The sequence below is a fragment of the Thunnus albacares genome, chromosome 1 (assembly GCF_914725855.1).
Source record: "Thunnus albacares chromosome 1, fThuAlb1.1, whole genome shotgun sequence".
Classification (NCBI taxonomy): Eukaryota; Metazoa; Chordata; class Actinopteri; order Scombriformes; family Scombridae; genus Thunnus; species Thunnus albacares.
The window spans coordinates 20,999,165-21,015,784 of record NC_058106.1 but is presented as its reverse complement, the minus strand read 5'-3'; the positions used below and the strand labels follow the sequence as shown (position 1 = coordinate 21,015,784).

General features: G+C 37.9%; 1 protein-coding gene across 1 annotated transcript; it reads left to right on the top strand.

Annotated features, from left to right (window-relative positions):
- The first annotated feature begins 461 nt into the window (after positions 1-461).
- On the top strand, positions 462-7,871 carry hnf4b (hepatic nuclear factor 4, beta). Its single transcript, XM_044360718.1, has 9 exons — positions 462-843; positions 2,347-2,518; positions 3,095-3,189; positions 4,759-4,865; positions 5,371-5,526; positions 5,730-5,817; positions 6,033-6,185; positions 6,966-7,289; positions 7,592-7,871. Exons 1-9 carry the CDS (start codon positions 738-740, stop codon positions 7,633-7,635), a joined length of 1,245 nt encoding a protein of 414 aa, XP_044216653.1. The 5' UTR covers positions 462-737; the 3' UTR covers positions 7,636-7,871.
- Positions 7,872-16,620: the final 8,749 nt, after the last annotated feature.

The window sequence follows — 16,620 nt, the reverse complement described above, 5'->3', positions numbered from 1 at the left end:
CAAACATCACCAGTGCCCCCTGCAATGAGGCTTGTTATTGATCAATATCACTTACCACAAAACTAAAAGCAAAGGTTAATCAGGCACTGTGCCTTATCAAAAAGTCCCCCACTCTCCCACTCTGTTGTTTGTGCTATATCACTCTTCTGTGCCATATTGATTATCCAAGGGAACAGAAAACCATATAAGTTTTCAGCTAAAATTTGATAAGACATCCCAACATGCAACCTTTGGACTTGTCTTTACTTCTGTTGATGAGATTTATCTTCCTAATAAATGTAAGTAATCATGAAGATATTGTGACATGTTAAGAGGCACAAGTCTTTCTCACTGTTATCTCCTTTTGGTCCTCACAGTGAGTCTTGTTTACTTGTCTCTGAACTCTCCCCTACTTTACCGATAAGAAACAAGCAAACAGACAGCGGGCCAAATTTCAGCACATAGAAGTCACTGAAGCAGACTATTGTGGAGCTGCTTTTCAAACTACCACAAGAATGTTAGAGGTGACATTTTAGAGAAGATAAACACCCAGAGAGCCGATCAAGAAGACAAAAAAAAACCGAAGGAGCAACAACTTTGGAGAAGGAAAGGGATTGGGCCTATACTTGGGAGAGCTGACATGAAGAGGAAAAGATCTGGATGAATCATCTGGAAGTTACAGTAAATATATTTTGTGGAGTTTTGCAAATCAACCAATCTAAAAAAAAATCTGCTAACTGTACAGCTACATCAGGATCATGAAGCTTACTGGGACTATCTTTAAACTAGAATACACTCAATGCAGCACGGACACTGAAGTCTTAGCCAACATGATGGTGATACCAGTGCAAACAAATACAACAGGTATGACTGAAAACACTTTCACTTAAATCACTCTCTACAAATAAAGGCATCAGCTGTCACTCTACAAGATGCTGAAATTGGAGCGGTGATTATTATTAGAAAGAGAACAAAGATAGAAATGCAGTGATCTAATGTTTTATTATTTCCTCAAGGAATAATTTGATCTAAAAAAAATATATATATATATATATATATATATATATATATATATATCCACCTGCGGCCCATCACAATTACCCAAGTCCGAGGTCTTCAAATGATCAACAGAGAGAAAGAAACTTTACAATGATATAAAACCTAGAAAAGTAGCAAATCATTACAATTGAGAGGCTTGAAACAGGTCATGCTTGGCATTCTTGCTTAAAATAATTTAAATGATTAATCAATTATCAAAATAGTTGCCAATATTTTTTTTTGTGGTTTGACTAATCAATAAATCAGCTCTACATCAGTTTACATTTGGACTGATTTTCCCTTGAATTGTGTCCACATTATAATTAGTGCTCTGAGGTGAATCTGACCCTTTCCTTGCCACTTCATTGCTAAATGAGGAAGCTTTACCAACAGGCCGCTCTTCAAATCCAGATAACTGTGAGGCAAATGTATTCTAATCTCTTAATTCAATCTAACTGATCTTTGACCACAGAAAGTATTTTCCTTGTTAAATTGTAATCCCTAGCTGCTTCATCTCCCTAAACTAAGTATGCAATTTACATACATTATAGCCTGGGCTCTGTGCAGTAGGAACATCAGTGCAGGAACACTGCACCGGGAACATGTATTTGACGGTTAACGCTTTTAAGAGAGACAGTCCTGCAGCAATCAAACACTGGCAGGATGCAATTTAGAGCAAAACAGATGGAGACTGGATTTAAACAGAGCGCTCAGTGTAAAATTAGCCAGAGGAGAAGTGTGGATTTTGGCTTGCTGCTGCCCTCTAAATGGTTTAATTGAATGGGGAGTTTCCTCTTCCACTTGTGTAATAACTAGCAGTGCTCTTCGGAGGCCTGTGGCACTAGCATTCACATAGACCAATGATATCTCTACCTATAACCTTGTTTTTATTATCATCACCATTTCTAAGGGGCCATAAGTTGACAATGAACAGCTTGCTGCAAAGTTCTGTCCATATACAAGGTTATTTCTGTTCACTGAGGTGGAATAAGATTCATTACCTGCCTTGGTTGATGAAAGGGATCTTGAATGATGGTCTCTGTCAAGGTGGCTGTCTGCTCCTAACAAAGCTGATGTTCTTTCAGCTATGTGATCTGTCTGAGATGCTTGTGGGGCTTGTTAGATTAGCCTCAGAGATATTTATTTATTCATTAGCAACCAAATAAAAAGGGTTCATGTCTTAAAGGTCACACAGTATCTCGCTACCTTACAATGCTAATGTCTATCTATCACTTGTCTCATATTCAAACTTTTCCTCAGGCATTTTCACTGTATACTGTAGTTTATCAGATGTCTGGATTTTGCAGTGTCTGCTGTCTTAATTGACAGATTCGACAGTGTCAGCACCCACCTCGGCACTGCCACAGCCTGATGGAAGTAGGACTCTCTGTTCCATATGTGCCGACAGGGCTACAGGTAAACATTATGGTGCATCCAGCTGTGATGGCTGCAAGGGCTTCTTCAGAAGGAGCATTCGCAGCAACCACACTTACAACTGTAGGTGAGTTCCATCATAAATCGTCCTTAATACCACAGATCATGAATCAAATATGTTTTATTCATATGCATCTTAATATCCTTCAACATATTACATCAAACTCTTTGTGATGGACGGAAGCACTGACGATGATGTTGGGAATTTTCAAAAGGTCTTCACTTAAGTTAAAACGAGAAGTTATTCTGTGGTGTTAAGTTATCACCTATTGTAAGGTGAGACTTATCATCGAAGAAGCTTGAAGGTCATGGTCACTGGGACCAGTCCTGGCATGGAAACAATAACATATGTAATGACTGAAGACTCAAAATCAATTGTGAGATATAGCTGTAGCGCCTTTCCTTCCCTGTGTGAGCAGTTGATTGAGCTATTGACACAGTGTCCCAGAGTGTGTAATGAGTAGTCAGGTCCCTTCATGTAGTACTGAAGAATAAAATATGATCAGTTCCTAAACCTCAGAATGTTCAACATACGTATGTAACTGTGTCTTCTTCTGACAAATATGTGTATGTCACAGCTGTTTTAAAAGGATTGACGGTATGTGCATTTGTCCTGAAACTGTATTCTGTGCAAATATTTCAGGTTCAACAGGCAATGCATTGTGGACAAAGATAAAAGGAACCAGTGTCGTTACTGCAGACTACGAAAGTGTTTCAAGGCTGGAATGAGAAAAGAAGGTCAGAAATATTTCTGTATTTTCAGACAGATATATATTTTCAAGCATATATACTATATATGTATGTGCACCTAGTATATCAGTGGTTTTATCTTCCATCGACTCCCACAGATAAGCAGGGAGAAAGGGATGAGATCAGAGGAGCCATGAATAGTCTCTTCGCATGAATAATTAACATGGAGGAGCATGAACAAATATTTGCTCCACAGCTTTCTGGAAAGATGTTGCTCACAACCCCCTGAAGTGAAGGCCAGGGCTACTAATTTAAATGTTTACTTCACTAATTTGTCTGGTTTGCATAACATGCTGTAGTATTGCATTCAAATTAAACCAGAAGTACAGCTGTGGTAGAAACACACAAATAAAGCATTAAACAAGACTCCTCAGGCAGCAAGTCTTCTTACACTTGACCTCTGCCCGTGCTCCCTGTAACTGTTTACTCCAAATCCTGACTTAACTGATGTTCCACAGAAGATTAATTTGTGACATTGTCATGCAGGACCATGTAAGTAAAGCACAGAGGGACCCTCCTCTAGTTTGATTAATATGCTCCTGATTGGTTGGTGAGAGGACAGCTCTGATGACTGATGACTTGGATACTTGGTCTTGTTGTCTGACTTTGTGGAGCCATATTGGAATCAGTCTGAGGCCATCCAGATTGGTCTTTTTCTAATGACTTACATAGAGGAGTCATCATTATGTGATGACATCTCACTAAACATAATCTGCACCATCAAACATCCTTGCATCCACTCCCACTTTTTGTCAGTCCACATTGAAGAAGTTGTCGTCATCAGAATATCAACTCAAGATATATCATTTTAAGACATGTCTATGCAAGAGAATTTATTATTATCCTCTAAAACTTTGTTTCCATATACTACATACTTTAAATTCATGTTAAGTACAGAGCAATGGAAAGCTGGTTTTCCTGCCCTCTTCTCTTTCTTTTTTTCACTGCTACTCTTTTCTAATCAGGAGGCAACTTTGATTAGATGACTAAATGAAAAAGGAAGATGGGAGACAAGACAGATGAGATGAAGAGAATAAAAAAGTTGCAGATTCTTCCCATCAGCAGAGTAGATAAAAAAATTTCCAGTCACTTTTTTCTTACTGTTTGGTCACAGAACAGTACTTCTGCACCCAATATACAATCTGTATGTATGTATCTTTTTGTTTTTAACAAAACAGATAAGTGAAAGATGTACTTCAACTCCCCAATTATTTCACATTAAAGACTGTTACATGTAATTGCACCATACTATTTTACATCCTGAAATTGATACACTTGAGCCTCCAAACAGAAGGAGACTTCAGGAGACCCCTGAAAAAAACTGAATTTTCTCTAATTTCTGCCACATTTGCAAAGCAGGCACATTTTGGCATGGCAAATGTTGGCATCAGCAACCTCTGTGTAAAAAGAGGATAGAAAGACCTTGTGGAAGCAAAGAGTAGGTCGTTTCTTTCAGAACATGTTTGCAGCTGAGGTGCAAAAAAGTGGAGTGCAGGAGTGAAGTCTGAAGTAGCCAAGAAACGTCTCTGATGGTTCTTTCCTCTCTTTAATCCACAGCTGTTCAGAATGAGAGAGACTGCATCAGCAGCCACAGAGCCAAGGGACAGACAGTGGGCACTCTGTCCATCAATGTGCTGCTGCAAGCAGAAGCCAGTGTGCACCAGGTATCCTGCCATTGCATAATAACTCAGATACAAAGTCTTGTGACTCAAATAAACATATTCATACAAGCCAGTCAAGAGATCCCCCCCTCTATTTCTGGAAGACCAAGGGACCCCATCTAATCATAGCCAATTTAATTGCATGCACCACTTGGTCTGAGATTGTGTGCCGATGGTCAATTACCTTCAAATGCATAATAACAACCAGATATACCATTTTGAATGTGAAAGGAATACATAGAAATAAATTATATGATTGACAAGTGTGCTATGACTGTACATCGTGTTTCTATATATTCCACACAAAACCTCCTCTACCTGTCTTATCTTGCCTTAACCATCACAGCTCTCTGAGTGCCAACACACCCAGTAGCCTCATCACCTTCCTCATCCCCCCATTTATCTCCCTTCCCACATATACACTCACACACCTTCTCTAAAGCTCATTCCCACATTGCAGTATCACCTGAGCCCACTGTGAACTCACATTATGCTTTGCTGCTCTCAGTTTCCAGTGGTGGTCTTACCAAGGAGTCTCGACATCAGCACCAAGAAGACGGCCTGTGTTGAAGATGTGTTTGAGTCCATGAAGCAGCAACTCCTCCTGCTGGTAGAATGGGCAAAACACATCCCTGAGTTTTGTAGTCTCCCAATAGATGACAGGGTACGAAGGGGGCTGAATACCTAAAGCTCTGCTTATACAGACAGCATACATACAGTATGCTTGTTCATGTAGAATAAAGTAACAGCAGCTGCCTTTTTGCTTTGTTTCACTGTGTTTACATTCCTCAGTTCAGAGTGATGTTTTGGTTGATTTGCATTTTACAGCTTGTATATGAAATGAAGTTTGTGTATGTCTGTGTGCAGGTGGCCCTGTTAAGAACCCACTCTGCAGAACATCTTATTCTAGGGGCGGCGAGACGCTCCCTACCTTACAACAATCTCATCCTTTTAGGTAAAACCTCCCACTGGTTGTGTCCTTTTTTATTTTATAATTCAGTTATGTGTATTGGGAAACAATTACATATTAATTACTGCATGGATCAAATGTTTTAATATATTGTAAATAAAGTGAATATAAAAATATACAAATACAGGTAGCTTTAAACTTAAAGAGTCAGAGTTCAAATATCTTTTATATGAATTGATATATTCATGTTTATTGAGCAGGTAACAACTTTGTGATCCCGCTGAGAGGTGCAGAGGTAGAGGTGTCCAGAGTGGCTTTCCGAATCCAAGAGGAGCTGGTTAAACCTCTTAGAGACCTGGACATCACAGACAAAGAGTTTGCTTGCCTCAGAGCCATTGTTTTCTTTGCCCCAGGTAAGTCTGAAAGAGGGCGACAGTGGATAGTATTTTCTTCTCTGCCACTTTCATCCGCTGCACCAGACAAAAGAATAACTTTTTTGGTGTTTTCTCTTGAATCCATTTATTTTCGTGGCCCTTTGCATCTGTAGTTTAGTCTGGACAGTCTAGTTTCAGTATATTTCAGGGAGACTTTCTAATAATATCAGGATGTGGTAAAGTCCTTGGCACCTCAGGCAGAGGTGGGTGCCTGCTGGAAGAAATGGTCCATTTACCTGCAGTAGGAGGAGAGGCAGGCTGGGGGACCAAAGGCCTGAGGACTGAGTTTCCAAATTGATTTAACTCTGCCCCAAAACTGTGCAAAGATACCATATATCACCATAACATAATCTTGGGATTTTCATAGAAAGATTAATCAAGCATCTTTTCAATCCTCCCCTTAAAAAGTTGTAGTATTATTACTATTGGATGCTGGATGTGAGGACAGTGTAGAATAGATCTGTAACAGGATTTCTAAATCTGTCAAGCTCATTACTAGAGTAGATAATCTGTCAAATATCATCTTTATGGCGGAAAAGGTGTCATAAAGAGGCATGGTGGCAACTGCAAATGACTCTTTCAACTTGAGATGCTACCCTGATACATGTGTAAAATCTTGCCTTTCTTTCAGTCTTTGTCCATGTTGATAATTTTCTATGATTTCTATGATAAAAGCTCTATACTTAAGTAATTCATTTTCTTTACAGAGTGATCTCTTCTATTCAGTATACTGTATGTGTCACTATCTTTGTCTCACAGACTGTCCAGGACTGGCGAGTTCTCAGGTGGTTCGGCATCTGCGTTTTCAGGCCCATCTGTTGCTAGAAGAAGCAACCTGTGAGCAGCGGGGAAGGTTTGGGGAGCTGCTGCTGATCCTGCCTCCCCTGCAGAGTGTGGCTTGGCAGATGGTGGAGACTCTGCACTTAGCACAGCTGTTGGGGGAAGCCAAAATGGACAGCCTGCTGCTGGAGATGTTGCTGGGGGAGGAAGCCAAAGAAGGCCGGGGACTAACTCAAGACCAGCAAAATGAGCATAGAGCTTCACCAACCAACTTCACCTCAGTCACCTCTCATGTTTCCACAGGTGAGTACTCACACACCAATTTTCATAGACAGTTTTGAACATCCAAGTAGAAACCTATGGAACAGTGTTCATATGATCCTAAACAGCAATGACTTTTCACTGAGATGAAATTAATTTAGTGTTCAGTGGATCTCACCTGATACTTGTTTCCATGAATTTTCCTGATCTTATCTAAAGGGGATTTTCTTTTAAAATCTTGACTGTTTGATTTTTGTAATGAAGCATTATATATATTTTTTATCGGTAGATACTGAATCCTCATGTGCTAAATGCCAATGCTGATGTCCATCTGTCTCACACAGCTCTTCCAAGTGGCTTCCCTGCCGCCCACACAGACTGGCACTGAGCTGCACAGACATGATGATGCTGCCAACGGGCCCACGGCATACCAGTGGCACCTGTCCACACCAAGAAATGCCACCCTTAGGAAGTAACAACATAACCAAGGAGTGGACGGATGTTATGCATTTGAGACAGCACTCAAACTAATATATACACACTCAGCCACACACATACTGCGCAGACATGCAATTATGCATGCACACACACAAGTACAGTTCCATTTTGCAATTAAAAAACTTTTTTTTTTTTTTTTTTTTACTGTGACCCACAAGAGCAATTCTTTGAATTTTCTTCTTGTTATTCATTTGTGATGGGATTGAGATAAATAAAAAATGTATTGAGTTTGCAGGAACCCTTGCACCTGCAACATTCAACATATCACAAACTATAGGCCCATACAAAGGTTAACATTGCACTGAAATATAACAAAGCATAATGGAGTCCTGTCACATTTGCAGTATTTTTGACTGGTGCATAAAACTGAACTGCAAGCCCAACATTTATCAGCAGAGGGTGCTCAAAGCCAGCTGAGAAATTCATTCATTGATACCAGGTGAGGCAAGCTTTTCTTTGTAAGTAATGACCTTCACAAATGTGTATTTGTGGTCAAAGATTTGTCACATTAATGTTAATGAAGAAATGGTTACATTCCAAATCACATGGGACTTCTCAATGCAAAGGCTCAATTTATCATATGTAGGATTTAAGTAATTAATCTAAGATTTCAGAAATGTTGGTTTATAGATAACCGAGTTTTATCAATCAACAATCAATCAACAATCCTTGATGAGCATTAATCCTGATGTGATGAGGGATGGTGTGGGGGGGTGGTAGCACAGAAGGTCACAGGGGCTGCAATGACTCATTGTTACTTGAAGGTAAAAGTGTGTTCCTCACGAGGAAAGCCTTTCTCTGTCTGGCTACTCTGCTTGTTTTCCTATCTAAATTACAGGATCCCTACAAAAATAGAGAAAGAAATCAATCCTTTAGTCTTGCCTGAAGCTGATGGCAACCGAATCCACAACAGTAGGTAAATTCTAAAAAATGTATTGCTTGTTGATTGATTGATTTTATATGACGATTTCATTTTAAAAACACCAGCTCTGCCAGGGCATTGAGTGCTTACATCAAAGGAAAAGTCAGGATAACACAATAAAGCCCTAAGGGTTATTTCCATTCTGGTCCCTTTGGGGATGGGGGGTGTGCAGGGGAGGGGTCAAGATGGCAGATCTGACATTGCAAGAGTGACACAAAGACATTAATCAAAACAATAACACAATACAATACAATGGTGCCTTCATTATCACTGAGCAAGGTTTTCATTGTATTAACAACATCAGTTTCTACCTCAGTGCTTTGTTGAACAATGCCTGGCCCTACTCGCCACACAGTTCATAAAAGTAATTCAAATTCTGTACATCAGAAATAAATACATCAATATATCAACATTACTTCAGAGCCCCCTTGGCAGATTATATACAAGTCTGGGTCTGTACATAATAATTAAAATAAATAAGCTACATCAATACACAACCAAGAAAATAAAATAAAGACACCCTATTATCAGATATAATATCCTACTGTAAAAAACCTCTGAGCCAATTCTTAAACACCAGCTTGAAACCTCCCAAGCTGCTTATGATTTTAAGATTTCTTGGCAATCTATTTCATAGATTTACTGCCATGTACAGAGAAGTTTCCTTCCCCAGGGTACTCCTAAATGTGGGAGAAACAAAATCAGTGGAACTGCCTCTAGTGGAATAGCTGTGAATATCACTCGCCTGGATGAAATATTCTTTTAGATATTGATCAACAGCAATATGCACCATCTTATGTGCAATGAATAACTCAATCTGAGGGACTCTTTCCTGTACTTTCAAGGGTCAAGGTGAGCTCTCATGGGGAGATTCAGAATAACCCTAACTAACTTGTTTTGAGAAGTCTGTTTTTAAGGTATGAAGTTAGGCCATTGTACCATGAACAGCAGACATAGTCAAAATAAGGATGGACAAGAGCTCCTGCCAGGGTCACCATTACTTTCCTGTCCAGAAATTTTGAAATTCCAGCTAAGAAGTGTGTTCTTTGATTGACCTTTGGTGAGAACCTTTTCAGCCAGGCCCACTCGTGACATTTGGTTATCCAGAACACAGTCAAGGACTGACTCCTTCTCTGCAAGCACAGTGTCACCAACAACAACATTAAAACCAGGGGACCTTTTCAATTTTATCTTTGACCCAAACAATATGGATTCTGTTTTTCCTAAATGGAGTGACAGCTTGTTTTCAGTCATCCACCTACTAACATTAAGAAGTTCTGCACTCACCATACTTTCAATTATGCTTTCATCTTTATGGGAAACCAATACTGCAGTCATCTGCATATAAAAAGAGTTCACATGAAGTGACAGACCTCAGGTCATCTTTTAATCCCTCTGTTCTAAAGATTGAGCATTCATGCTTTCTTAAAAAATACTCATGCATTTCACAAATCAGGTTAGCTAAATAGTGACATGTTCTCTTCCTCTTTGAGACAGTATCAGGTCTGTGACATGAGCTGTGCCCGTGTTTAAAGAAGTTATATAACATTATATAATCCCATAAAGCTAAGTGGTTCAGTGTATCGTCTCCACAGATGGTGGAAGTCTTCTCAAAGTTTACATTTCACTGACAGCATATACAGTGTGTGCTTGGCTTGTACTCTTCTCAGCTGCATATTGTGCATTAACTCATATAGACCAGAGGGATTCCTCTCATTTGGAGAAAAACATACAGCTGTGGGACTGCAATGGGACACTGTGGAGGACAGCATGGAGCAGATTGGGTGAAGATGTATCGTACAGCTACAGAGCAGAAAATATATAATATGAATACGTGTTTGTTTGGCTTCTCTCTGGTTTACCGCTGTAATCCAAAGATGTGCAATTCAGGCCCACTGGAGATTCTAAATAGTGTACAAATACAAGTGTGCAAGAATCATCTTTTTGTCTCAGCCTTGCGATTGTGATTGACCTTTGACCTGCCATTGGTGCTTCACTGATGCCTACTTTTTAGAAAGCATGCTAAAAAAGGCTCCAAGCTCCCATGACTGAACAAACTTTGTAAATAATTAACAGACAGAGACGTAGGCAGATAGATACTAAGAGTGAATAAGAGGGACATATTCTGTGTTGTACCTAACAGATATTTTAGAAAACACATTATGGTTTATATGAATTGCTCACTCTTATCAACCATGACAGAAGAATTATGTATATTGCCATAGGCTGAGAAGTTGAAGAGCTTCCTGCTGCATGTTCTGGCCTTTGATATCACTTGGCCTTTGCCTTCAAACCTTTCCTGGATAAAAAATCAAAAATGAAAACAAGTTCTTTCAACCTCCTGATTATAACTTTGTCTGGGATGTACTTTAAGAGATCTGTGTTGATCTGCATTCACCATCAGGCAGAGAGGGATGACTGAGAGGTAAAATCTCTTCACTATTTCACACCCTAGGAGAAACTGTGGAAACAAGACCATGGCTGGAAAAGTGTGTAAAATGGGCATTCCTTTTGTAAATAAATGTATGCCCCATGAAATCTCTTGCTTTCACACCACAAAAAAAACAAGATATGACATTTCAAGCCAGGCCAGGGTTCCTTTGAAAAAAGATTTATAACACCAGTAATACTACTGGCCACTCACTGAATATAGTTTAAATACTGTAGATAAACTGCATGGATCAAAATGTTCTATTTGTAATAATGTTGAAGGGTTATCTGAATTGTCAAATTATTGACTTTGGATTGTTCATTATTGGCATAAGTTTGGTTTTGAATAAATGTTACTGAAAATTAAGTGCCATATCAAAGATGTAATGGCTTTCTACCCAACTACGCTTTCCTCAAATCACAGAATGAATGTGCTTACTCACCCACCACGCACTCTCATATCCACTCAAAACAGTTAATTAGGCTTTTAAACAGGAACATGAGATAGTTGAAAATGGGCTCCTTGTCATACTCGGGTTTCACTGTTTGTCATTGTTAAGAGGATCAACAGTGACACTGCTGTGATGTTGGTTTCCTTCCCAGGGGCCTGCTGTGCTGGCAGTCTATTGATCTGTCAAGTTCAGCAGAGAGCACATTGATCGGTGTTAAAAGCTGAACACACAGCTCTCAGCTGTCTATGTCACCCTGGGTGGAAGGAGTCCAGAAAAGAGGTTCTGTCTGTACTGGCATTTTTTTTACAAAACAATACGCAAACTCGTCGTATTAGTCCCCCTTTCTGCATCACAGACCAGCTGTCTCTTGTGAGTGTATGAACACGGGGACTGCCAAACATCTTAGAGCTCCTTGGATATCTGCTCATGTATAAATATTGCGTAACGGGCAAAAGCTGGCAACAGACCTGCTTGATTCCCTCTGCTAAAGGGCATGAAGGGCTTAGCCATGCCACAGTATTACAGTATTATTTGATTATGTTAGTGTGGAGAGACAGTGGGGGAAAAGTGGGGAAACACCAACATCATCAAATCAGAGGTCGTTAAAATCACATTTGCATCCGTTCAAGTTTTGAAATCTGACTGAACTTGTGAACCTTGTTTTTTTTATGATGACCACATGAAACAAGTGAATAGTAAACAGTACGGATTACTTGAAAACCACCCTTCTAAACATCCTGAGAATAAAATAAAAGCATATTGTGGTAACTCAAAGCAGCCTTTTAGAAACACATTCTCACTGTGCATATAAACAATGGAAAATATTTCACAGCCAACAGCTGGATACACATTGTTGATTGTTGCCAGTTTCTTTTTTCTTTTTCTTTTCTTTTTTTATACTCTTTATTTATTAATTGTGATGCCTTACAGTAGTTACTTCTCCAAAAAAAGGAAAAAGTAACATCAAACAACTTTATAATAACTACTGTATACCCCCCACCCCCCATCCACCCCATGATCCCAACATCTCAAAGTAGGAAAGATTAAAGAAAGAACTACGAGGAGAAAGAAAAAACACGAGTAGTAGTAATACATTTGATTAAGAAGTTTAAGTAGCAAAATTTAAAAAATAGGTTTGGCTCAGGGAATATCTTAAAGTATACAGTTTTTTGTATAATTTTTGTTTTCTGTATCCTCTTCCATCACATATCAAACAGTTTAGCTAGATTTCTAATCTTTATTTTACAGATTCCGTTAATTGTGTCCTTCTGTTATCTTAGTTGTGGTGCCGCTGGTTTCAGCCATTTTTTGTTATCTGCTTAACTGCCGCTGCTCTTAAAATTCTAAAGAGATACTTATCAGTTTGCTGAGAGAATGGCTGTAGTGTTTTACCAAGCAATAACTGCTTGGGCTGAAAAGGAGCGTGTGAAAAATTATTTCACTTATTTCAGTCCAATATTGTTGCAAAACTGTCCAGGAAAAGAATACATGGGTGTGGGATATGGGTATGGGTGTGGTTGGCTTCTACTTCCCGAAATCTTTGCCAGCAACTTGGCGTTGCCTCTGTAGAGTTTTGGTTGAATAACAGATGTTTTAAAGGTACATAGTTCAATTTTCCAAGAGTAGTCTCTCAAAATTAATGAACTTGTGGTTTTCCATGTATTGCCACTTATGTCCTTCCATATTTCTGGTGATATAATGAAATTCAGTTCCTGCAGTTCCTACACTGTGTGATAAATCTGATCTAGTATGTTTTTTGGTGTATCTCCTTCACCGTTTTATTTAATCCTATTTCTTTTACAAGGTAACTCTTCATTTGTAAATATTTATGAAATTTTGGTAGGCTATATAATTTTGATGAATGAATTCTCAAAAGTATCTATTCCTTTATCTGAAACTATCTGATTATATCAGGTCAAGCCTTTACTTGCCCAGTTTTTAAAATTGTTGTCATTCATTCAAAATTGGTTTAAATTCCCTGTCCATTGCAATCTCTCTCATAAATATAATATCCTTTTGAATATCCTTTGGTTTTGTGACTTTTATTCAGGCCATTATTGTATTTTTTTACACATGTATTTTCAATTTTATATCCTAAGTAGTCATTTTAGCAGATAAATACATGTTCCAATATTTACAAATTTGTTGAATTTCCATTTCTTTCCACTTTGCCATTGAATAGTTACATAACCAGATGGTTTAATTAAAGTGACATAGTAAAAGTTTATTAAATTTGGAAGAGCCAGTCCTCTTTGTAGTTAAGTTGATTTGATCGTTTTAGGTTTAATACAAGGTTTCCTTTCTCCCCAAATAAATTTATTAAACATTTTATCCCATTGATTAAAGATTTGGTATATGAATTGGCAAGGTTTGAATTAAAAATATAAATCTTGGTAAAAATATGTTTTAATAATCTCAATTCTCCCTGTTATTATTAATGGGATCAGTATCCATTTTTTTAAAAAAAATCTTGTTTCATTTGGATCTCCAAAGCCCTGAAATTATTTTGATGTATCTTATATGACAGATGGTCACCTCTAAATATTTCAGTTTATTATGGACCCATTTTAGATTATATTTATTGGCTCAACTACCATTGCTTCTTATTTACCCATATTTAGTTTGTAGACAGTCACTATGCTATAATGTTTTATCTCCTCCAGCAATTGTGATATGTTAGGTAAAGGATCAAGTCATCTGCATACATTGTTAGTTTGTGCTCTTCAGGTCTAAGTACCAATCCTTGTATTTTAGAATTGTGTCTTATTTTCTTTGCAAATGGTTCCATTGCCAAAATAAAAATTAGAGGGGGGAGAGGGTCTCCCTGCCATGTTCCCCGAAAGAAATTGAAGGGATCCGAGATTATACCATTTGCTTGTATTCTTGCCTTTAGTGTATTATACATAATTTTTAACCAACGGATACATTTGTCATTGAATTAGAATTTTTGACACACCTCAAATATAAAAGACCAGGAGACCTTATCAAACTCTTTTTCTGCATCTAAAGTTTGAAAGCATTTGTTGTTTTGCCTTTGAAGAGTTTTCTATTACATTCAAGGTTCTTCTGACATTATCCCCCAGAATTCTACTGGAAACAAAGCCATTGTTTTACTTTTTCTAAATCTGATTTATACATAAAAAATAATCGTCTTGAATATTTATTATGGGCTTTTGAGTAGTACGTATGGTCTCTTTCATTGGGATATAATTCATCCAAACATCTATGATGCCAATTTCTGTTTTTCCCCTCTTTAACAGTACTGATGTTTTCTCTGATTTATGTTTTATATTATATTGACAGTCTAACTTCGGATCCATAATCAAGTTTAGATCTCCACTAATTATTGTTGTCCCCTTTGCCTCTGAAGTAATCAATGCTATAATTTTGGCCATTAATTCTGGTCCCTGCTCTGGTGGATTATATATGTTTAACAGTGTTTTTTCTATCTCCTCTATTTTACCTCTAACTAAAATATGTCTCTCATCCTTATCTGCAATAATTTTCCCAACATAGAATAGGATGTTTTTTCTAATTAATATTGCAACTCTTCACTTTGCAGATCAATAAGATGAGGAAAAGACTTGGGCAGCAGTAAGTTGTTCTAGTTTTAAGTGTTCCTCTTTTGATAAGTTGGTTTCTTGAAGAAACATTATATTACCCCCCTCCCTTTTTAATTTTAATAATTTTTTTTTTCTTTTAATCGGACTGTTTAATCCGTTCACATTAAGTGAGGCTCCTTTACAGTCTGTCATCATTGACGGGCGTAACTTTCTTATCATCTTGTCTTATCCCCTTAGATAAAAACCATGGCCTTCCCTTCCAAACACAGCAATTTAGTATAGCTATCTGCTCTTGATTTCCTTTCCTGCTGACCACATCCCTGAGCCAAATCTCGTAACTTCCCCTTGTGAAGACCAACTTGAACAAACAAGAAAAAGGAGAAAAAAAGGAAAGGAAAAAAAAAGAAAAAATTTAACCTGAACTCCATTGCTCCTACCATCTCCCATGGGTAGCTTTTCCATGTATAACAAATCAGATGGATACTAGGGTCCTTGAAAAATTGGTACCCGTCCCTTGAAGAAAAACAAAATCATTTGCAACACATGGCTGATGAGTGTATCAGATGAGCCTACTTTGATCCATCCCCTCGGTTAACTAATTTCCTCTCATATATTACATAGTATAAGATAATAGATGCAGTAACCCTTACCTTTAATTCTCAACATCTTCCATTACACAAAAAAGGGAAACCTTTAAATAAATTAATCAACAAATAGATAGATAAATAAATAATAGAAAGGAAATTTTTACTCACTTAGGTGTAGTACTAGATATGTATATATAGGAAGATAAGAGAATAGATGACTAAAGATGGGGTAAATGGTCTTAGAGGTTACATTTTTAACATAAAATTTAAAAAAAAACGGAAAAAGAGAAAGAGAAAACAGTGGAACACACAATCATAGCAATAACAAAAAAAGAAACTGTAAGTTAGAGCTATTTTATCATCTACTCAAACTTACTGGTGCAACTCCAGTCAATGTCTTAACTATATTTGATATTTTCAAAACCACTACAGGTACCTTAGTTTCATATTCACTCTTCTCCAAATTCATACACCAGTGTAGATCTGTTGGCTACTTATACACTTCATGGTCCACGGCCCATTTTTATCTCTGTTATAGATGTGCATGTTATGAAGTCCAAATAAAGGCAAGGTCTTAGCAGTCACTTAAATTCAATTCTATTGAATAGCTTAGCCTGTGGCTGGGCAATTCTGCAAGTACAGGCGGAGTCCTTCCTGTCATGTCTTTCCTCTTTCTTTTACCGCCACCGCTCCCCTTTGGTTGTCAAAAAGTCTGTTTTCTGTAGTTTCTCTTCCAAATCACTCACATATGTACTTGGGACCTTGTAACCCAGGGCCTGTCCTGCAGCATAGACATCTTCATAGATATCCACACCATCTTTTCCAAACACTTTCAGTTTAGCTGGGAATATTATATTCCACCTGCATTTCCTGAACATATTTTTGAATGGGATACAGGGTTTTTCTTTCCTGTTGCACCTT